General features: G+C 35.9%; 1 protein-coding gene across 1 annotated transcript; it reads left to right on the plus strand.

Annotated features, from left to right (window-relative positions):
• The first annotated feature begins 165 nt into the window (after positions 1–165).
• Positions 166–21,954, plus strand: LOC125659684 (NPC intracellular cholesterol transporter 2-like). The gene is made up of 4 exons (XM_048891427.2): positions 166–348; positions 18,249–18,356; positions 20,690–20,859; positions 21,856–21,954. The coding sequence occupies exons 1-4, from the start codon at positions 270–272 to the stop codon at positions 21,946–21,948; spliced, it is 450 nt and encodes a 149-aa protein (XP_048747384.1). The 5' UTR covers positions 166–269; the 3' UTR covers positions 21,949–21,954.
• The last annotated feature ends 2,898 nt before the right edge of the window (positions 21,955–24,852 follow it).

The following is a 24,852-nucleotide window of genomic DNA, read 5'->3' on the forward strand; positions in this document are numbered from 1 at the left end:
AAACTAATGAAGCAATTCATGTTGAAGTTTTAATCAACAGCAGTTAGTTATTATGAGCTATATAAATGTTTTCCTAGTTCTGAAGAAAAATTGGGGGGAGGGGGGGGGGGCTTATATAACTGGCCATCTTATTGATAATATACAGTTCATTAGTTTATTACAAACAATGGCCGAAAAACGTTTCCGTAGTGACGCACTACAGTGAGCGATAACATTTAATCTTTACCAGTACATGTACTTAAACTGATCTCTGATCTCTACTGATCAAAATGCTTGGGAAATTCACCATCATTTTTGTGATTCTGTATGCTGCAAAAGAAGTGAGTGCCATTGTTTTCAAAGACTGTGGTAAGTTTCAAGTCTTAAATGGTTTTTTTTTCAAACTAAACACTTAATTATTCCCTGTTAGCTGACTCTCTCACACACGCGCACGCACGCACACCACACACTGAAATGTATTGATCAATTTCATCTCCAGAAATCTCTTATGTCGGAGATGTAAGAAAAATGAAATATCATTGATTAGGTGACTTACTCCTTCCTCTACAAGTATATAATCAGACATTTTAGAAAAATAATTGAAAGAGCACATCGGTGTGAACTTCATGCAAACGATTCGTTATATTCATGTATCACTATTACTGACTTATACACGATGTTCCTCAAAACAGTTACTGTGTACCTTCTTTCGGATGCTTAGATTTTAAACGCAAATAAAGTAAATTTTGTATGAAAAAGTGAAGATAACGAACAATGATTAATCTCATAAATCCTACAGAGAATACAACATTGAGAGTAGGACAGACACGGACCCCTGGACACACCAAAGGCGGGACCCGGTGCCTAGTAGAGATAAGCATCGCCTGTCTAAAACGTCACATCCGCTGTGAACCCAATATCTAGATCAAGTAAATGTAATCCGTCATCAAATTCAGTATGTAAAGAACGGTCTAACAATAAGTATGAAACATGTCAAACAGCATTCGAACGAATGACAAGTTTTAGTTTTAAACTGAATCATTATAACCAAAGAATGTCCCAATGTGTACTTTAGATATCAACTTATTTGTCAGTAGCTTGTTTCAATATCAAAAAATTATCATAATCATGAATCAGTGGAGAGACATATATACCATATGAAGGCGAGAATGGAAATTGCAAGATAAATATTGCAAGTTGACGATAGCGAAATTAAAGTCTAAAAGTTGAGCTGTTAGTTTGTCTTTAACGTTTATATTCAATAAAATATCAAAATGCGAGGCAGATGTGAACGACCCCGTGATGTCTTTTATCTTGGGCTCACTGGGGATATCTCATCGACATACATGTATATGTATGAATGCAAGTGAAAGTTGTTAATAAATAAAATGATAAAATGTCGCCGATGTATCTAAATGTCGAGTTGTAAGTCATAGCAATTTTATCTTTTTACGTTAAAGCTTTTAAATAAATTCATAAGAATACAAAAAACAGTTCAGTTAATAAAGCGGCACAATTTGTGCCCATGGAATTCCAACAGACTGTCGGAAGACTTGATGACCAAAGACTACGTATATATTGTCAATGAAGAACGCCAGCATCTTTTTGATATTAATTCCAAAGTACTTGGACTTAGAATCAGAGTGATGTTTAACACAATAATTTTTGGATGACTTATCGCAGGTTATGAATATTTCCAAGTTCCAATTTTATTGAAGTGACAGCTGTTTACGATACCAAAGAGCCCAGTCTTTAATTCATCATCATGATGAGTAGTGATGTAAAGTGTTGAAAAGAAGTACCATTTTAATGTTGTTGATTTTAGAATAAATATTTTGTGATTTGAAGTTTACTAAAGGTTCTTTGGGATGCTTGAGAATCCTATTTGAATCCTTCTAGTATATTTTGTGGCACATTTTGTCTAAAGTTTCTCTTTCAGAACTGTTAATATTTTCAGAAGGGGTAAAAACGGATTACTATATTCTTCCACAATTATGTTTTCGTTGTTTTCCAATACACCTCGATAGAGTATTGCTAATTTGTATATCCCATTCTAAACAGAGACAGTATTACTGCGTTTTCACAAACCATTGTTCCATTAGCAGAACTTTCTACCCACGTTCTAAAAAAGAAGACAATATTGTATAATTTTGTGCCGATGCATTCCCAGACTAGCAAGAAATGAGCTATATTGTGTAAATTGTCGTAAATCGTGACACATAGTTGGTCATCATACTTTCAATTTCCTTCGTAAGAGTCCTATGGGACGTGTATTCGCTATCGCTTTTATTGAAAAAAAATTTGTTGGAGTGGAACAGCAAAAATTGAAATGGTGAATGCATTAACCTGGAAATGAATAAAATGATTTTACAAAATGATTGATACGACCTTTACAAGAAATACTACAATGCATACCAATGCGGAGTTCAAGAAAATTGCGCCTATTGACTCGTGAATTAAAACGAATTCATTAGATAACCCTTTCTCACAGTTATCTTAGATCCACACTGTCGAGATGCGCAAAATAAAACAACTGATACTCTGGGGGGATCTATTTGATTTCTGGCGCAATGAACTGTAAATATCAAACACAAAAGTTCAGGACTATCGTAGATTAAAACCTTTCTCATCAATAATGCAAAAGTCTTTATTTGCATGAAGACAAATACTAGTAATTGATAGGTTTAGATCACATTGATTTAATATTATGTTGGAATTAACTGCATACGTATATACACGTGCATCATAACATGCATGATAGACATTGGTAATTGACCAACATAGTTGTCATCTTCATGGAACATACTAGTAATTGATTGTATCTTGTTTAACGTCTCTCTCGAGAATTTTTTTCCACGCATATGGAGACGTCACCAAGACCGGTGAAGGGCTTCCAATTTAGGCCTATGCTCGGCGCTTACGGCCATTGAGCAGTGATGGTTCTTTAGCGTGCCACACCTACTGTGACACGGTACATTCGTTTTTAAGGTCATGTCCGAGGACCCGTGACATTCACACCTAATGCCGAGCGTTTGGCGATGTCACTACCTGTTTTAACGACTTAGGTCTATCGCGCACAGGCACTTGTTTCTGTAAATGACTTATGACCTCTGTATACTAATACCAACACAAGGTACCTAGCTTCAAATGACACAGAATGGCACCCCCTGAGAGTGTCGGCCTTTTGAGCCTCCAGGGATTATGCGATGCTAATGTATTTACTACCGTTGTATTGTACAATCATTCAACTTAAAAACCATGTATGACATGACTGCATTCATTGCCTCTTATCGCCGAAAACTGCACAAAAAATGGATTTTCCGTTTTATACCACGAAGTGCTATGTACTGATACCGCACAGAATACGTGGGCGATTTTGACTGGCTAGCACGCTCTTCTAAAATTACGTTTGGAATTCTTTAGAGTTATTTATAGAAAGATAGAGCATCAGAGATGAATAAAAAATAACAGGCAAAAGGATGATTTTAATGGTGACCATTAAACACAATTGATCTTATTTTATATAATTTAGTTACTAACATTAGGGGTGAAATGCTACAAAAAAAATAAAGGGGACTCCATCCCCCCATATTTTTTTCCACAGACACCTGATAACTATAATCCCCCCTTCTGATTTTTTTTTTTTTTTTTTTTTTTTTGCGGTGACAATGCCTCCAAAATGTGTGGATTCCTTGTCTCTCTCAACCCAATTTCGATTGATGTACAATGTAGTTGTTTCACGCTTTTCACAAGCTTTAGAGATTGGCCTTCTACTGGACTGGTATAATATAGAATATACTTATTATAAACAGTATAAGGTATTTAAGGTTTACAAAAAAGCAAGTTTACGATTACATAAATCGAAATTAGGATGGAATAGACGGGGAATCCACACATTTCGGATAAATAATCGCCGCCCCAAAAAATCAGAAAGGGGGGGGGGTGTCCATACTTCAGATGCCTGTGAATTTTTCCATATCGGGACAGATCCGTAATATTAGGGATGCGGGGAGGGGGTTCGTCGGAGAAGTCGTAAGTTGCACATGGCTTGTTTAAATTTCCTGACAGACAATGATAAAAATATGATAGTCATGATAAAGACCTTTGGAACCTTAATTAGTGTGTGCATGGGGGGTGGGGGGGGGTGTTATAGTGTTCGCTCCAGAGCTTCAATTCATAACTTTCAAGCTTACATGCATTAATATCTTCTCATTCACTACTACATAGTACTATGAAAAATAGTGGAGGGCCATACTCGCAATATATCTTCATTTGCATGCATGAAAAATAACAGTTAATTTTAAGGGTTGGCCAGTCGCCTCCGAAAAACATTGATATGTGCCTGCAGCGTTCTTGGTACTTATGGTGGGTTTCATAAAACTTCAATGTAACAACAGGTACTTGCCACATCAATACATATCACAAAGTCAATAACACATCACTAAAAAAACTTTCCTTGCTCTATTTTGCATACTTCCAAATAATCTTTTATCTGTATTTTCTCTGACTTTCCATAGATCTGCATGAAACATGCAACTGGCAGAAATATTTCTCATACTAGTTAACGAAGTTGTATTTACAGTAAGTCATAATTTCATTATTATCTTCATCAGAAATGATTCCGACACGAAAATATTTTTAAATCTTCACTCGGGAGGTCTTAGCTTCTATCTTCTGATGACATGTAAAATCCCGAAACGTACGAACAGCTTTGGTTTTTTTGAGTAACTAAAAATAGCGTACAGCGTCTTCAATTCAAAATTTTTATTTTGTTAACAAAGCAATATGTTCCAGATTTTTTGGTAATAAACATCGTATCAATTTATTTTGATAATAAAACAATGAGACTTTATTTTTCAACACAACCAATATACAATTTTCATTCTGTGCGGTATCAGTACATAGCACTTCGTGGTATAAAACGGAAAATCCATGTTTTGTTGCAGTTTTCGGCGATAAGAGGCAATGAATGCAGTCATGTCATACATGGTTTTTAAGTTAAATGATTGTACAATACAACGGTAGTAAATACATTTACATAGCATATTCCCTGGAAGCTCAAAAGGCCGACATTCTCAGGGGTGTCATTTGAAGCTAGTTACCTTGTGTTGTTATTAGTATACAGAGGTCATAAGTCAATTACAGAAACAAGTGCCTGTGCTGTCGCGACCGGGATTCGAACCTCGACCTTCCGCATGCGGGGCGAAAGCCCTACCTCTAGACCATCACGGCGGTTGGAACATATCAGTACAAAGCTAATCATCCTTACAATATTGTTCAACAATGCGTTCTGCAGCTTTAAATGGTAGCTATATATAAAAACATACATCTGTATTGCATTTGTATAGTGGTAGTTTCATAAACACGCCTATTGCATTCTAGGTAGAGCTATTTGTCTAGATAAAAGAATTTATCATGGTCATTATATTATTATCAAGCTACAGTTCTAGGCGGTGACTCCAATAAACACATATTACACCTCTAGGTGGTATCTACATAAAACGCCTACTACAACTTTAGGCGGCGGTGGCTCCACTAAACACCTCTAGGTGGTATCTACATAAAACGCCTACTACAACTTTAGGCGGCGGTGGCTCCACTAAACACCTCTAGGTGGTATCTACATAAAACGCCTACTACAACTTTAGGCGCCGGTGGCTCCACTAAACACCTCTAGGTGGTATCTACATTAAACGCCTACTACAGTTTTAGGCGCTATCTACATTAAAGGCTAATACATGTCTATGCGGTATCTAAATCAAACGCCCATTGTACTTCTAGATGCTATTTGCATAAAAACGCCTATTACACTAGTAGGTGGTAACTACATAAAAAAAAACACCCATTATAGTTCGAAGCAAACACTCCATAGCGTCTATTGCATTTCTAAGCGATATCTGTATAGAATGCATACTGCAGGTGTATTTTCTAGCGATATAAAAGGACTATTAGAGTTTTAAGTCTTACCTACATGAACGGTGGATATAACGAACAGTGATCAATCTCATAACTCCTACAAGCAAAAATAGAGAGTTGGGTAAACACGGACCCCTAGACACACCTGAGGTGGGATCAGGTGCCTAGGAGGCGTAAGCATCCCCTGTCGACCGGTCATACTCGTCATGAGCCCTATATCTTGATCAGGTAAACGGAGTTATCCGTAGTCTAAATCAGTGTGACAAGAACGGTCTACCAATCGGTATGAAACACGTCAGACAGCATTTGACCCAATGATAGGTTGTATTGACAAACTAGATCGATATAACGACCATGAAATTTGCGAAATGCTGACTTTAAACAAAAATGTTGAAACCCCTGTAACATCAACTTGTTTGTCAGTAGCCTGCCTCGATTCAATAACTGATCATATGCAGAACAAGCTCTTGCGTATCGAATAAAGTTGAGAGATATAAACACCCTATGCAGGTGATAATGGAATGTTGATACATAAATATGAGAAGTTGTCGATTTCAGCCTCTCCATCGTCCGCAAAGTTTGTTTGTAATTGAAATGATAGGATATTTCAGGCCTCAAAATTTACTATAAATATTTTGCATGTTAATAAATGTATGCGCTGTTAACCATCAGCAAGGTACATTTAACTGTCACAATTTTAAAGAAACATTGAACGTCTAGTAGAATTGCTACTACGTCCAAAATATAATTTCCTATTTGTTAAAGTAATTATATTGACGAATTAGTGTTTTAGATATCACGTACATGCTAAATAAAATAATGGCATCAAACAATTTAGATTATGCCAATAACAAATCTGTATCACAATCATTTGGGAAAATACCTATGATATATGTATGATATTTCAAAACCACTGTTCTTCATCTGCATTGTCGTCGCCTGATTTTCTATTTAAATGTGAATGCATGCCAGAAGCGTAAACTATTATCACGCCATGCACAGGTGTATACCTTTGGTAAATAAGAAAAACTATAATTATCATTCAGTTATATTTAATTAAATTATAGAAATCAATATTATTTGTAGTACGCTATAAGAACTATATACATTACAACCTGATGACAATATTTCATATGAATGTCAAACTTCCTGACGATTCTCGGTAAATTGTCTAAAATACGAAACATTCAATTGAATCTACGTTTTGAAATGACGAGTACGGGGTAGTTGTGGCGCGCAGGACGTGCTGTCTTTTTGGAGGATGAGGAAAATACACCAAGGATAAAGCACCAAACATTTACCAAATTATATCTAACTTGTCAAACTACTTTATTTAGAAAATCCGTCAGCTATTTTCAACACCAAATTACTCGATATATTTTCATCCAGGTATGTTATGTCATTTACAGGTCCTATAGAGGTGAAGATAACGAACAGTGATCAATCTCATAACTCTTATAGAGGTGAAGATCACGAACAGTGATCAATCTCATAACTCCTATATAAAGGTGAAGATAACGAACAGTGATCAATCTCATAACTCCTATATAAAGGTGAAGATAACGAACAGTGATCAATCTCATAACTCCTATATAAAGGTGAAGATAACGAACAGTGATCAATCTCATAACTCCTATAAAGGTGAAGATAACGAACAGTGATCAATCTCATAACTCCTATAAAGGTGAAGATAACGAACAGTGATCAATCTCATAACTCCTATAAAGGTGAAGATAACGAACAGTGATCAATCTCATAACTCCTATAAAGGTGAAGATAACGAACAGTGATCAATCTCATAACTACTATAAAGGTGAAGATAACGAACAGTGATCAATCTCATAACTCCTATAAAGGTGAAGATAACGAACAGTGATCAATCTCATAACTCCTATAGGCAATACAAAATAGATAGTTGGGCAAACACGGACCCCTGGACACACCAGAGGTGGGATCAGGTGCCTAGGAGCAGTTATTTCCTGTTATGGTCAAATATAGGTACAGTGTACTAATATGTACTATATTCTGCAGACACCTGTCTTCCTGTACATGTAGATTTCTCCTAGCAGCCCCTCCTTCCTTTCTCCAGCTTCACAGTTACGTTAATAATTAATTCTGACTTGAGAGTCGCCGTCCTATATTCTAGTGTCTTAGTGGCAGACAGTAAGGGTCCTAAGTCTAAAGGATTGCTTAGACCTTTTCTCAAAGATTCGATGTTTTTTATTTCTTAAGTGAAAGGGGTCTATACTGTCAAACTTCCCATCTCGAGATCTCTTTAACATCTCGAGATCTCTCTAAGTGTAACACTTATTTTCTTAGCTTTCTTGAGCAGGTTGCTTTATCATTTGCAGACACGAATAAGGAATGACACATTTGCTATGGATTTGTACTTTACAAACCCTTTTTGTAGAAATATTTTCTGCAGCATATCACGCCCTAAGCGAGTGACAAAGTGCTTATTGATAGCAGTCAATTTCTGGATTTTCCGATCTAATGTCATTTAGTACTGCCTGTGTTCTTAAGAACGTACCGATCGCGGTAGCCTAGTGATAGAGCATTCGCTTCGTAACCGGGATGTCGTGAGCCCCGCTCGTGCCATGGTCGCGTCAAGCCTAAGACGTTAAAATAGGTAATGCTTGCTCCTTCGCCAAACGCTCGGCATTTAGAAGTGAGAATCACGGGCCTTTCAGATATGACCTTAAAACGGAGGTCTCGTGTTGCGGCAGGCGATGGTACGATAAAGAATCCTCACGGTTACAGCCTTGAGCGCTATGCATAGGTCTAAGTTTGTGGTACTTCCTCTACCGCTGGTGACGTAAAATTCAATCAATAAATGTGATGAAGTACATCGTCCTCCAAGAAGTAGTAGGCGATTAATTAAATTCACCTTTATCAACAGGGACACAATTAGCAGAAAATAATAAACATTCATATTTTCTTGTACATGTTTTTATTTCTGCTTTTTTAAATCTAATTAAGAGGGTATGAACTAAGACATTCACGCATGCGTACTTCAGGAAGCACATTGCCGCTTCCTGAAAAGTGTGCTTGCGTGAAACTTTGCAATCCATATCCTCACGTATTTCAAAAATAAAGTTTATTTCTTATATTTACAAGTTACTTTTATTAAAAGTAACTTGTACATATAAGAAATGTTTTATATCTGTCGGAATTGCCAGTCATTAACGTAGACGTACTATATTTATCAATATTCATACGCGCATTGTTCACAACTGCAACGCAACTGGGGAAATGGCTATCATTACAATTTGTAAAATCATCAAAGGCAAAACATTAGAAATGTAAATATTTGGTGATGAATTGCACATGTAGAATTCCTAATAAAGAAAATTTACAACCACTAGAATTTTCCACTGCTACCGAAGTAAAATGCACATGTATATGTTAGAAATCACACGCTGTGCGCTATACCGTAATTTTAACTCTTTTGATTATACGTGTTCTATCAAAGTATCTATTTATTCTGGAGCGCATGCGTTTACATGCAAAAAGTATTTACAATAACTTTATGTGAAGTCCACAGCCCCCAGCGTGGTATTGCCTAGACAGAAACAATCATGCAGTGATACTGTAAAGTCAGCAGTTTGCAAATTCTTCAACGATCTACTTTGACATACAATCTGTCTTAGGCTCAAATGCTGTCTGACGTGTTTCATACCAGTTGTTAGGCCGTTCTTTACACAATGATTTTGACTACGGATTACTCCGTTTACCTGATCGAGATATAGGGCTTCACGGCGGGTGTGACCGGTCGACAGGGAATGTTTATTGATCCCACCTCTGGTGTGTAAAGAATAGATCTGGGATCTGATACTGCGATGACAATACTAAATTAAATGTCTGCAAATCGTTTGATCAGAGAGAGAGAAATAATATACGATCCCCTGAACATCATCTGCCCTCATTCAAAATTACGAACAAACCAGATTGATTTTTTCTCATCAAAACGCATTTTGTATTTACATATCAAGAACAACGTCTAAATACCCTATCCCTTGGAACTAAAGTGTGAAAATATATTTAGAAAACAATTAATTGCAAACATTAGAGTCCGAATTTTATATACCCTTCGATTTGGAATACACATGTTTCTTTTTGCTTGGTATGCATTTCTTTGTATATATATCTGAATTCATATGAAAATCAAGTTGTAACAAGGTCAAAAGAGCTATGGAGTGTATTTAATCGGGGTGATTTGCATGGGGACTTCAAAATGTCAAAAATTGACAACTAAAGTGCTCAAGGATAAAAATAGGTAATTATAAGTAACAATCTGTAGCGAAACATATCTATGGTAATTAACAGCAATAGTATTGTAAATAAATCATTGGATCTCACTTTCAGTTTTTCTAAACACACGAGAACAATATTTTTGGAGTGATGTAAAACCGTTACCTTCATACTATTAATAGTAAATGATGGATATTTACCTATATCGTAATTGTAAAGCTTGGGTATTTACTATGTAGATTTAAACACTGTTACAATAGTCAATTCTAATAAAAACTTTGAACCATGGAAAAGACTGTGATAGTTTATCATATGTCGGTAAATATGATATTTGGATTACGATAGTTTCTAATAAGAAATTTTAGTATTTCAACAAAATTACATGAATAATTAATTTTACTGTATCAAAAGTTTGCTGCTTTGAATAATTGTCGTATAATCCTCATTTCATTGGTCAGTGTAGTTTCTTTTTAATCTGACAATGATAATTTTACAATTTTCCTGTGGTATACCCCTTATGTCTGTGTTAAGCAGTATAACAGGGTCATTAGTGTTGTCTAAATATGTCTAACCTATTGCTAATACAGAGATCCTCAGTCAACAAAGGGTGTTCTCCATAATTATTTTTTTTATTTTGAAAATAATTTTATTTTGAATCAAAAGTGCATAGACACACAGGTTGTAATACTGACTAAGTGGATTTCAGTTTTTGCGCCTGCCTTCATGCATTTGGATTTGATGACAGTTATCTTTCCAACTGTCATTCTGATAAGATGAAGTAGAGGGACGATATGCATATTTGCATCCATTTCAACAGCAGTAAAAATCCAAAGCAACTGCAACAGTTGGTAACCTACCATTGAATTTTGGGAACCCTGTTACGAACGTAGGAAAATGAATGGACACAAGATTGTATTAAGACTCCATCTGATTCATATTCTGAACAGTTGCAATAATAAATATTTCACAGGATTCTTCTTGTAAATTCTTTTTTAAAAAGAAATTAAATTTGAAATTACGGACAATTGTAATTTGTGGGGAGGAGAAACTGAAACCACACAACATGTTTTATTAGCTATGAAGAAATGCATTATGACGTAATCCGAGTTTTTATATATATATATTGACAATCTCGTTGTTCGTGTCGTTGGTCATTTTAGTGCTTTGTATAATTTTTTGTATTTGACCTTGTATCCATGTTGTGGATCCGACACTTTGAGGTATCGGGTGTTGTTGGAACTTTAGTGCTTTTATATATATATATATATATATATATATATATATATATATATATGTATGCATGTATGTATGTATGTATGTATGTATGTATGTATGTATGTATGTATATATATATATATATATATATATATATATATATATATATATATATATATATATATATATATATATATTCATATTCTCAAATCTGTGTGTTTTTTTAACAATCTTATCGTGCAGAAATGCTTGAAGAAAATAATATAATAAATATTCCTCATCAATTCATCCATACCAATGATACACTCATATACATGTACGAAAGTTGTCCCAAATTCTGTGGACTGGGCTTATAACTTTTAAAGTATCGATTTAATTTCATAAAAACTGCTAAATGTTTTCAATTACACCATTGTTGACCAATACCCAAAATTTCAACTTTGTACTTTATTGAACTCTTTGAGAAAATCAAATATTTTACAATAAGGATGTTCTCGGCGGCGCAACCTGCGAGGTCAAAATTTTCTTGCAATGCTTGCGTGTTTGGGAAAATCCTTCAAACATGAACCCCCTCTTTGATTTTCTTCATTTTTAAAAGCCGAGATACCCAACGTGCAGATACAGTATGTATTCCTAAGTTATCCGATAGAATGCGGTGAGTAAACGATTTGTTGATTCCCAAAATTTCTTCAATATCTTGTGCAATCCGAAGTCTGTCTTCCCGAATAGTGTCACCCAGTAACTCGTCCATTTCCTTCGGTCGGCCTCTCTTTCCTGACGCACGTGCACTGTCCTCATACACTTCAGAAAATAATCTGTGCCACTTGAACACCAGGGAACGAGAAACACCCCTGTGCGATTCTGTCTATTTTAACTTCTTGTAAGTCTCCATTGGAGTCAAGCCGAGTTCAGTGCAAAATTTTATTACTTCTCGGTGCGCCGCGTTTGACGCTGACGTCGCCATTTCGCTGGATATTTGCACCCCCTAACTGTCGCACGATATATCATAATTCATTTAAATATTACGTCATACTGATAAAATTTTCCAGCTATATGAATTGATATCTAAGCAAAATTCTTCTATAAAAATATACTATCAGAAATATAATAAACAATATTTTCTCAGCGATTGTAATCTCGTTTTAATTATTTCAAATCGCTATTTTTTTTAAACGGCACCGCTTTATGCTTCTCTCTAATGAAAAACCTGAATTATTCCTATTCAATGTCAATTGATATTGAAACTTTTTACATTTTTTAAATTGAAAACTGTTTGCTCTTCATGTTGTAAAAGTTTAATTTCTAAGTGACGTTAGATAATTGAGAAACGCCGGTTGTCCACGGAATTTTGGGACAACCCTCGTACATGTATAAGTATAAGAAAATAATCTGTGCCATTTGAACACCAGGGAACGAGAAACACCCCTGTGCGATTCTGTCTATTTTAACTTCTTGTGACATTTTGGGACAACCATACCAAACGCCATCACTTAACCTCCTGTCATCGTCAGAATTTTACATTGATTTCATCATTGTGTAAACTAAATTAATGTAATTCCACTAGTCCTTATCTTGTCACAATAATTGTCGTAATCGCGTTTAACCAACACCATTTCTTATCAAAAAGGTCATATATTTACGTAACGATTCATAACTGTGTACATTATTTTCTCCTATGCCAAAATAATCTTTATTGCAAACCTTTGTTTTCATCTTACTGTAATTTGACCCAGCTTTCCAGGAAAAATTACACCTGTCGCGGTAGCTCAGTGGTTATGGAGTGTTTGTTTCGTGACTGGGGGTGGCAATTTCGAGCCACGTTTGTACAAAGGCCACATCAGATTTAAGACGTAATAATAGATGGTGATGTAGTGAGAATCACAGGTCTTGAAGATATGAGGTTATGAATGCAACGTGTTGTGGGAGGCGACGGTACAGTAAGGAACGCTCACAGTTACTGTACAACCCAGAACATTCAGTGCATACATTTATAAATTTGTGAACGTCTCAATAAAAATTATCAAAGGGTCATAAAACAAACAAAAATCACAAGAAAATCAATTTTTAGTGGATGTCAGATATATGTTAGTTAAGAACAAGGTATGTATTGAAAGGAACGCTTTGGATGACAATAATTATTATAAAACCCAAGTTAAAAACAGGCCACTTTTCAATATGGAGTCCGCTCTGACTCTCCCCCGCACATGTCACAATATAAAAGCGGGGTTAAGAGTCAGAGGAATCTCGGATTAGCATTTTACATGGTAGCGTTTCAACAATCTTACATGATCTGTTTAGGCATGCGCAAGCTAGCAGACCGTTGGGTCCCCAAATCCCTTACTGATGAGTAATTGACAACCAGAGCATCAGTATGCAGCACCTTGTTGAAGCGTTTTAGGTCAAAAGATGATTTTCTTTTGCGTCTGGTGACTGTAGTTGAGATTTGGGTTCATTATTATGAGTCAGAGAATAAAGCTCAGTCAGTGGATAGGGCCTGGGTCCCCGAGGCCAAAGATGTTCAAGACGCAACCATCTGTTGGTAAAGTGATGGTCACAGTATTTTGGGAATAAAAAAAAACCACGTTATTATGTTGGATGTTTTATCCAAGTGAAGTACAATAACTGGAGTGTACTATGCAAACTTGCTAGACCAGCTGAGAATCGCCATCCGTGAAAAAGGCCGAGGTAAACTCTCTAAAGGTGTTTTGCTGCAACAGAGAGTCCACACTTGCAAAGCTGCAATGGATACTGTAGAGCGAAACGGGTATGAATTAATACCAAATCCTGCCTATTCGCCTGACCTAGCTCCTAGCGACTTCTTTCTATATACAAACTTGAAAAAGGATATCCATGGACGTCATTTCCGGTCTGACGAAGAAGTCGTAACGGTAGATGAGGAGTGGGTCAATGGAAAGGACCCTGACTTTTTCAGTTCTGGGCTGATGGCACTTGAACACTGTTGGTCTAAGTGCATCACACTAGAGGGCAATTATATTGAAAAAGAAGAGGTGGATCTCAACCGGAAATAAGTTAGGGTGGTTACTTATTGACTCGCCCTCGTAGTACAATTAACAAAGCACTAGATGAAAAACCGCACAAGCGCGGGAAATTACAATTAGATAATATTGCATAGAGGAATGCGTGTTTGAATTGTTGCGCACACGAATGAACGATATCTTTAATCTAAATGAAATTAAAAACAATTTTTGAATAACCGTGTGCACTAGTTATGCTATATTTATCTTATCATATAGAGTAAATAAAATCTAATTTTTAAGAAGACACTTGGACCTCCAAATTAAATGTTCCTTGTGCAACATAAATGATCTCTCTCCGTATTGAAAATTAGATGTAGATTTTACGAATGCAATTTTATTCCGTCATGCCGAATAGTTGACGAAAGACATGCGTTCTTAATTTCAAAATTGGAAACTCCGCATTGCGAATGTGTTTATAATGATAATTTTTTTTTCAGTGCAACAATTTAAGGGTAAAATTATGAATACATGTCGTTTTTAGCTTCTCGTCAAACGCAATAATCAAAAACATAATGTACTATATGAATGACAAACAGAAAAACTGCTGCATTGTAAACAATGGCCTGATTTCTTGGACATTGTCAGGTAGTGTACCACCTAATTTCGGTAAAATGTTTTAACTTGAAAGTTATAAGGCGCAAACTTCCAAGAACAGCCCCAGACCATTCGATATCTGACATAAAAACCTACATTCATACACGTCAACATGAAAACTTACATTTAAACATGTCAACATAAAAACTTACATTCATACATGTCAACATAAAAACCTACATTCATACATGTCAACATAAAAACCTTTATGTTCCGTTAGCCTCAGCTTAACCTTGCCAAGTAGACTAGGCTTGTTTTTTGGCATGACAGGCAGAACCAGTAACACAGTGTTGAATTGAAAAAATGTCATTTATTAATAAAATGACGAAAATGAAACTTGACAAAATAATGGGGGTCAGAAAAGACTAGAAAACATTGGTAAACGTCTTTGGATAAGTATTATGCAATCTGACCCCCAGCAAAATCTAACATAAAGATATGTGGGGGCCAAAAACATGACCCCCAACAAACATCACATAAAATTATATGAGAATCAACTAATCTGTTATCTAAACAACACAACCTGCCTGTCCACAAAAAAGGTGGGTAATGTAAAAACTACAGGCCGGCAGGTGGGTAATGGAACAATACAGGCAGAAAACAATTACAAAGGAGGTAGTACTGGGGTTGGATGGTGGGTAACAATAATTTTCGTAGCAAAATTTTGCGTGGCTTCTCCTTCTAGTAGAACAAAGAACAATGATCACATGGTAGAAAGGTTCCACACTGATTGGTTTAAAACATCCAAACAGCAGCTTGGGTAAACCCAGACCCTGAACAGTGTAGTATAATGTCAACAGAACTATGTAAAAATAGGAACATATAAGTACATGAAAAATACATGGACATGTCACATAAAAGTTATTATTTCACTTCGTATTAAATAATAACTTATTTATGTTCCTTAGCCTCAGCTTAACCTTGCCAAGTAGACTAGGCTTGTTTTTTGGCATGACAGGCAGAACCAGTAACACAGTGTTGAATTGAAAAAATGTCATTTATTAATAAAATGACGAAAATGAAACTTGACAAAATAATGGGGGTCAGAAAAGACTAGAAAACATTGGTAAACGTCTTTGGATAAGTATTATGCAATCTGACCCCCAGCAAAATCTAACATAAAGATATGTGGGGGCCAAAAACATGACCCCCAACAAACATCACATAAAATTATATGAGAATCAACTAATCTGTTATCTAAACAACACAACCTGCCTGTCCACAAAAAAGGTGGGTAATGTAAAAACTACAGGCCGGCAGGTGGGTAATGGAACAATACAGGCAGAAAACAATTACAAAGGAGGTAGTACTGGGGTTGGATGGTGGGTAACAATAATTTTCGTAGCAAAATTTTGCGTGGCTTCTCCTTCTAGTAGAACAAAGAACAATGATCACATGGTAGAAAGGTTCCACACTGATTGGTTTAAAACATCCAAACAGCAGCTTGGGTAAACCCAGACCCTGAACAGTGTAGTATAATGTCAACAGAACTATGTAAAAATAGGAACATATAAGTACATGAAAAATACATGGACATGTCACATAAAAGTTATTATTTCACTTCGTATTAAATAATAACTTATTTATGTTCCTTAGCCTCAGCTTAACCTTGCCAAGTAGACTAGGCTTGTTTTTTGGCATGACAGGCAGAACCAGTAACACAGTGTTGAATTGAAAAAATGTCATTTATTAATAAAATGACGAAAATGAAACTTGACAAAATAATGGGGGTCAGAAAAGACTAGAAAACATTGGTAAACGTCTTTGGATAAGTATTATGCAATCTGACCCCCAGCAAAATCTAACATAAAGATATATGGGGGCCAAAAACATGACCCCCAACAAACATCACATAAAATTATATGAGAATCAACTAATCTGTTATCTAAACAACACAACCTGCCTGTCCACAAAAAAGGTGGGTAATGTAAAAACTGCAGGCCACAAATCCAATAGCATATTGGATCCACCCAACTTATACATTTATACATGTCAACATAAAAACCTACATTTATACATGTCAACATAAAACAAATCATCGTTTAACCAAAGACTAGACTTGCACAGAATGTTAAAATACCTAATGGGTGAACATCACGTGACCTAATGGGTGAACATCACGTGGTCCAAAAAAGATACTTATGTGAACGCGGTTTATTTTTTTGGTGCCTTAGTGAAATTCATAATTGCTAGGTATTAAAATTGCAAGCGGGATCAAAATTAGTATTACCTTCTAACATGTAAAATGAACAAGTGAAGATAAATAACAGTGGCCAATCTCAAAAATCTCATAAAGAATGTAAGATTAAGAGGACACACACGGCATCCTGCATATACTAGTGACGGGATTAGGGGTCTAGGGGGACTATACATCCCCTGTTGACTGGTCACACCCACCGTGAGCCCTATATCTTGAATAGGTAAATGGGGTAATCTGCAGTCAAAAAATAATTCTTTTATGTAAAATTAATTACATACTAATCTTCCACAATTTACTTCTGTTTTCTTTCGTCATCGCCCAAGCGATTTTATTATTCACTCCATATATTTTGTTTTCCTTGCATATCTTCTTTTTTTGAAAAGCTGATACTTTTCGAATTTATCTAGAAAGTTATAACTGATTCCACATAGCTATATCATGCTTTCGTCCAGCATTTGTATTGTCCAATGGTCGTTTGAAATCCTTATTCGATAATTCTTCTCTCAGAGACGTAACCAGGAAAAGTGCCTAAACATTGACCTTTGTACGACGCTCAAGGTCGTAGCAGTAAGAGTTCATAGTCGCGCTTCTGTTTAAGGGTAATATCCGCACACCCATGGTTTTCACTTCTTATGTCCGTCGCTTTAATAGCAAAAGAACAGTCCCTTACCTACGTTAAACGTCTTAGGTTTCTCAGGGATCAAGAAATTACTCTGGCCCTCCCATTTGCGAAGCGAGAGCCCGAACTACCAACAGACGCGGTCATTGTTTACATGCCCCAGGCAATGACGACGTTTATTTTATAAGAATAACGTAAGCCGTTCTCAGGTAGCGGAAAACGTCTGAAGGTATTCTTATTCGAGACTATATAAATGATAATGTTGATGTCCAGGGAAAAGCTTTTTATGGACACGTTTTTTCTTCTTCAGAAAAATGACATGGCATTAAAAGGTCACCTTCACCTTCTTCCCATTGTGAAGCCGACTAATTATGTGTAAACTCCTCGTTTTAACTCCATCATACTTTCCACATAAACCCTCTACTCTACTTTTCAGGTTCCGTTTCCGGAAAGGTCTTGTCCTTAAATGTATCTGGCTGCACCGTAGAACCTTGCATTTTTTACTCGGAGACCAACGAAACGTTAAATGCGACCTACATATCCTGTAAGTATTCATCCAAATGTGTCATGGTTGTTTATATTTAAACAGTGTTTTATTATGAATAACATAATAAGGATGAGGCTGCAGGCAACGCCTATATAAGCCTTCTCCTTTAAGGTACAAGGTAAAGTTCGTATAATGATGTACATCGTACATAAGAAATTACAATATAGATATGAAGTAAAAGGATAATATATCATTCAAAGTATAATGATAATAAAAGGAGTATGATTACTTATGTACGAGTAATAAGCTAACAAAAGAGAAATGTAAGGTGGTTAATGGATTTTTAACTGAATAACATACTCTCCTATCTTATTTCACTTTATCTTTACATACATTTACATGTAATATCATGTACGTCATGATGCTGTTTAACAAAGAAGATTCGATCGGGTAATATTGATGGAGGTTTCGCAGAGATGATTCTTACTCAAGGGAGATACTCTTCCTCAGTCAAATGACAAAACAGATGAATCCGATTAGTTCCCTTATAAAACAAGTATTGTCATGAAAACCTCGAAGTAGCAAAGGTGCAGTTTCGGATTAGTAAATGCCAACATTTCCGCAAAAACGGAGATTACATGAATTTAGGAATTGTAGGTGTTATTCAATTACTGAAGCTATTTTTCAAATGTGAGCATTTCTGGAAGGGAGCTTTAAATTCAAAGTCATGCGCATCATATTTGTTACAAAGTACATTAAGGTCAAAGGTCAGATGCAAAAGTTAAGTCACGAAGACTCGATATTCATAACATTGTTTCATACTTAATATGTACGTATATATATTGAAATACTGGGTGTAGAAGGTATATATTGTACTACACGTACTAAGTATGATAATTTTGAATGAATTCCAATGAACATTGTCCTTCATAGGCCATGTATGAAAAGTGGATGGAAAAAAGGTCTCCATCAAATGATTCATAGAATTAAAGATTTCATGATTTACTTGTTTCTTTATCAGCTTTAGGAGACGTTTATACCGGAGTGGATTTTCCAGTCCTGCTGGATTATGTTCTTAGTTAAACATCACAGATTAGAAAGTCATCCCTGTCTGACATTTGTAACCTGGACTTGACAGTTATTGTCATCATTACTACATTATGTGTATAACTGTATTCGGAATCCCTATCCCTATTGATCGCTGGTCATGCTATATACAAACAGGGAGAAACTAACACAAAATGATTACTAGTAGAAACTTAAAAACAAGGCTTAAGAATAAAGTGTTAACTCTCAGCATTGTTAATAATTCTACCAATCCTTTTCTTTGTCCATTAATTAATGTAAAAACTGAAAAGTATAAAAGGTACTGGATTATTTTTGAAGGGACTGGGTTCACATCGGATCGATAACACAAATATCTGCATAAATTTGTTGCTATATAGGTAAGATAATTATATAAAACTAATTATATTTTGAATTCACAATACCAAATATATTTCTGCCCGTTAGGATCCGGGATAGAATAGGTCATCAGTACCCTTTGTTTGTCGTAAGAGGTGACTAAATGGCGCGGTCCTTAGGATTAGACCGCAAAAACCGAGGGGTCCGTGTTTCTACAACTCTTAATTGAGATTGTTGTGAGATTGATCTCTATTCGTTATCGTTACCTTTCCGTTTACAGGGGAAATAGTCACTGATTGTGCAAATAATCACTTCAACAAAACATTTCAAACTCATAAATCGCAAAATGACCAATGAAACATCAAACTAATTCATTCATTCTGAGAAACATATCGACTTACAACCAATAATTTAAGTCCCAATTCAAGGTCAAACAATATCACCCAAGCATTCAACAAAATACTAAACGCACCTCCATCACAGAAGAGCTGATATCTCGGAAAATGCGTATTGAGAGCTTGCTTCATTCTGTTCAAAGTAAACTTTTATTTAATTATGGACCTTTAACGAGCCCTTTTTTAAAATAACAATTAGGTGTAGCGATCAACCTTAACCCTGGTCGAAATTATTTCCATGTTGCATATCATAATTTGTTTATAAGATATTCTTTAAAATCATTGTTTGTAGTTGACCTAGTATGGTTTATACTTGGTCAGTCATTTCCAATATGAAGTCAACTACAGACCATGTAACTGATAATATACCCTATATAATTCTAAAACAGTTAGACTACAAAACCTCTGGATACTTATATTATGTATGACGCAATTCTTAATAATTATCATGAGCAATCCAGTATAAAAATCGATTTGCAGATGGATATAATCAGATATATTTGACACACATCGTAAAAGGAATCGGAAATATAATGTATAATGCTTTTCATTGAATATATTTTCTTAATTTATCTTATATTCATTCTACAGCTGTCAACGCCTCAGCTCCAACAACTTTTGTGACGGGAATCATAGGTGGCGTCCCAATTCCATTTCCGGCGGAGAAAAACACCTGTGTTAATCAGACAAAATGTCCCATCAAAGCAGGACAACAGAGTACTTTTACAATTACGGTGGATGTTTTGAAATCCTATCCTCACGTAAGGCTTCTTTAATCAATTACAATCACGTGGGAATGTCCATGCACATAAGAAATATGGGGCGAGACAGACAATACAACCATCAAATCAATATGGAATTCATCATATTCTTATAACCTTTCATGCAGTATTGCATGTAACCAAGAGGTCTCAATCTCAAGTCAAACCTAAGGCGTTTAACATTGATATTGACTAGTTCTTTGCCAAGCCTCCGATATTAGAAGTGAGCTCGTTTCATTCGGATATGACCTTTTAAAATCACAGGCCATTGAATGAGTATGGTAAGACCGTGTAAGCTCAGTGATTAGAGGATGGTCGTGCTTTCGAGTCAAAGCTGCGTCAAACCTAGGACGTAATATAAGTAGTGATCGCTCCTTCTCCAAACGTTCGAGATTTAGAAGTGATAATCGCAGGTCTTTCGAGCACCCCCTTGGAAACAGAATCCACGTATCGTTCGTACGTTACATAACCCTCACAGCTACGGTCCCAAAGTCTAAATCTGTGGTACTTCACCTAAACTGGTGCCGTGACGTCTCAATATGAGTTTAAAATTCTTGAACAAGTATGAAATATGAGGGGGTGTTTTGGAATCATGCGATTATTTCGCATTACCAGGCGTACCAAGGAGTTGATGTTGTGAGCGATTGTTATTTTCAGATGCAGTAAAACAAGAATTTTGGTCTGTTGCACAAAACAATCTTCTCAATTCATTTTTGCAATCAATATGGCGCACTATATTGTGCAGAGTGCCATAAGACTTGGATAGAATAAAATGCAATGCACGTTAGTTCAACAAGACGTGACTTTGCGAGATAAAAAAAAAAAAAAAAAGGACACGACAGGCGAAATTAGGATTATGGAAGTTTTTGTAACGTCAACATATCTTTCGATGTATATGTAACTCAAATTGCCTCTGTCCCAATCTATAGAGCTTGCTATGCTCGCTACAAAACATGTGGTTTTGAAATGTATTATAACATTTTTTATGTGTTGTAGATAAGTCTGTTGGTTAAAGCGGAGGTCCGTGACGACAATGGAAAAGACATCATGTGTTTTGTGTTTCCTGCAGAAATAAAGCCAAAACCTTAATAATTATCTATTCTTGTTCTAAACTGGGACAAAGCGGTATGGTATTATATTGCTAAATTAATGTTAATGCTCACATTGATTTAATTTTATTGCAGCAAAAGATTTTACTAGATATATACAATGTACATGTACGTCTAAAATGCAAAAAGGTGGCGCCACTCTTTAACAAAAATTTGTTTTTCTATAGATTATGTACTACATGCTTTATCTGTATATTGTTTCAGAGCTATTTTACGAAACTAGTCAACCGAAACTATTTCCGATCACGTGATCCCAAAGGCAGTGATAAAGTGTTTTAAAAACACGTTCCCGGATAAGTATGCCATGTCCTTCGTAAGGCATCAGCTTCCACCATTCCTTTAATCATCAGGAAATTCAAAGTTTTGTTTGTTTGTATGTTGTATGAGTCTTATTCGAAAATTTTTCAGTCATATAGAGATATGATCAGATGAGGAAGTACTGTATGTTTATGATGATCTGATAATGAAATGCCTAATCAAATTATTGTCACACAATTGGCTTATTAGTTTAAGGTTGTGCAACGAAAACTCAATTTTGAAAGACCAATTCATATTAGAATGTAATACCTTATACCCGCAACAAGATGTAATATTCTAGTTAATTTGTACCTTGAACAAGTCGTCTTTTCAAAGAATGATGTGATGAACTGATGATGTATACGATTTTCAATTTCAAGGATACAATGAGTCATAATAAATAGAGACAAGCAACAATTAACTACAAACAATTCAACGAACAATTTATTTACAATTATTTACAGAAAATGTATCAACGAAAGAAAAAAAACTAACTTAGAGTAGGTCTAATCAGAGTTCACAAAAATGTCCGATGTTTGTTTACCGCCGAGCTGAAAATATTAAGCTGTTACAAATCAGCCGTTATACTCCTGTAGGTGAAAGGTAAAGATAACGAACAGTGATCAATCTCATAAGTTCTATTAGCAATACAAAATAGATAGTTGGGTAAATACGGACCCTTGGACACACCAGAGGTGGGATCAGGTGCCTAGGAGGAGTAAGCATCCCCTGTCAACCGGTCACACCCGCCGTGAGCCCTATATCCTGATCAGGTAAACGGAGTAAACCGTAGTCAAAGATTTCAAACTTCTGTAGAGTGTTTATTTACAGTTATTATAACGAATCTATCGACAATTCTTCTAGAACATGCAGTATTGAGGCTAACACGTATAACAACATCTAATCGACTCTGACAAACATCGATCTAAAATTAGAACGTCTAGAATATCTTGTCTGGGTCACAGGTGTCCATTAAGTACAATGTATTGCACAACAAAAGACATGGAAAGTAGACATAAACAATTTGTCCAATTTCGCAGTGATACTTTGGTATATATTACAGGAAGCCTTCAATGAAATGTCGCCACAATGTAATTTAGGTACACGTACTACTAAAAATATATGACACAGTGAAGATAACGAACAGTGATCAATCTCATATGTCCTATAAGGAATACAAAATTAAAAAATGGACAAACACGGACACCTGGCTATATCATGGGATCAGGTGCCTAGGAAAGTGATCTTCTCTGTTGACCGATCACACCCATCGTGAGCCCTATATCGTGATCAGGTAAACTGAATAATCCATAATCAAAGTAAGTTTGTAAATAACGACCAAACAATTGGTATGGAACACATCAGACAGCATTTGACCCAATGCCAATGGCATATTATGCACTCTTAATTGATACCACACACATTCTGATTAGAAAAGCCTAAAGTAAGTCAATCTGACATGTGAATTGATTATTCATTTTTCTGAGAGGGAAATTGTGACAAAATGTCAGTGCAAAATCTGTATCTATGATGAGAAAAGTCCAGGAAACTATTTGACCTACTTTTAGCCTTAAAGTAGGACATGGTGCACCAATTAAGATGAAATATGAACTGATTATGTATTTCTATGGCAGGACTTACTTCTACCCCTAAAATTGATCATGGTGCACGAATTCAGTTGAAATGCTAACTGAACTTATACATAATATGTATTCCTCAGAGAGGAAGCTTGCGACTAAATTTCAGGACAATATCTGTATTCATAACTAAACAAGTCCGGAAAACTGTTTGACTTACTTATAGTCCTAAAGTAGGTCAAGATACACTAATCCAGCTGGAATGCAAACTCACTCTTATGCTTCTTGAGGGAGAAATTGTGACCAAATGTCAAAGCCGCACATGCATCCGCTACAGAAAAAAGTCGGGAAAACATGACCTTGGACGGACAGCCAGCCAGCCAGACGCACGGACAACGCCATAACATACATGTAATATGTCACTTCTGGCATATGTCATGGCACAATACGTTTGACGTTTCGCCATCACAGTTCTTAATATTTTTGTGAAGAGGAAAAATAGGGGCTTGATAGAACATTTACTGGATCCAGCAACCTATCTTTGTTTATAAGGGTTTTTATGAAGTTTGGGAATCCAATATGACTTAGTTCCTTCTCTAACACGCATTTTCCAGTTTTTCTGGCTTGTGCAGCTCTTGTTGTTTCAGTCCAGTTTGTAAACCCTAGCTGTTATCTTTCTCTCTCCACCGTTCTTCTCCACGTTTCTTTGGCCGACCTCTTTTCCTTTTACCTTCAGGTGTCCATGTCAATGCTACTCTGCAGTTGTTATGTGCATTTTTTCTTAAAACATGCCCAATTATGACGAAGAGTGAAGCTTATGCTGACACCATCGATTCCTTTGTTAGTAAATCCAAGTTTAAGGAACTGGCTGCATGATTCAGAGGGGATATCATGCATAACCCGCGGTGATTTAAAGAGCCTATGATAGGCAACATCCATTATTATAAAATTTAGTCTGTATTCGGGTGTTGAAAAATCTAAATATAGACGCGCATTGGCTTCTTCAAATA

The sequence above is a fragment of the Ostrea edulis genome, chromosome 9, assembly GCF_947568905.1.
Source record: "Ostrea edulis chromosome 9, xbOstEdul1.1, whole genome shotgun sequence".
Classification (NCBI taxonomy): domain Eukaryota; kingdom Metazoa; phylum Mollusca; class Bivalvia; order Ostreida; family Ostreidae; genus Ostrea; species Ostrea edulis.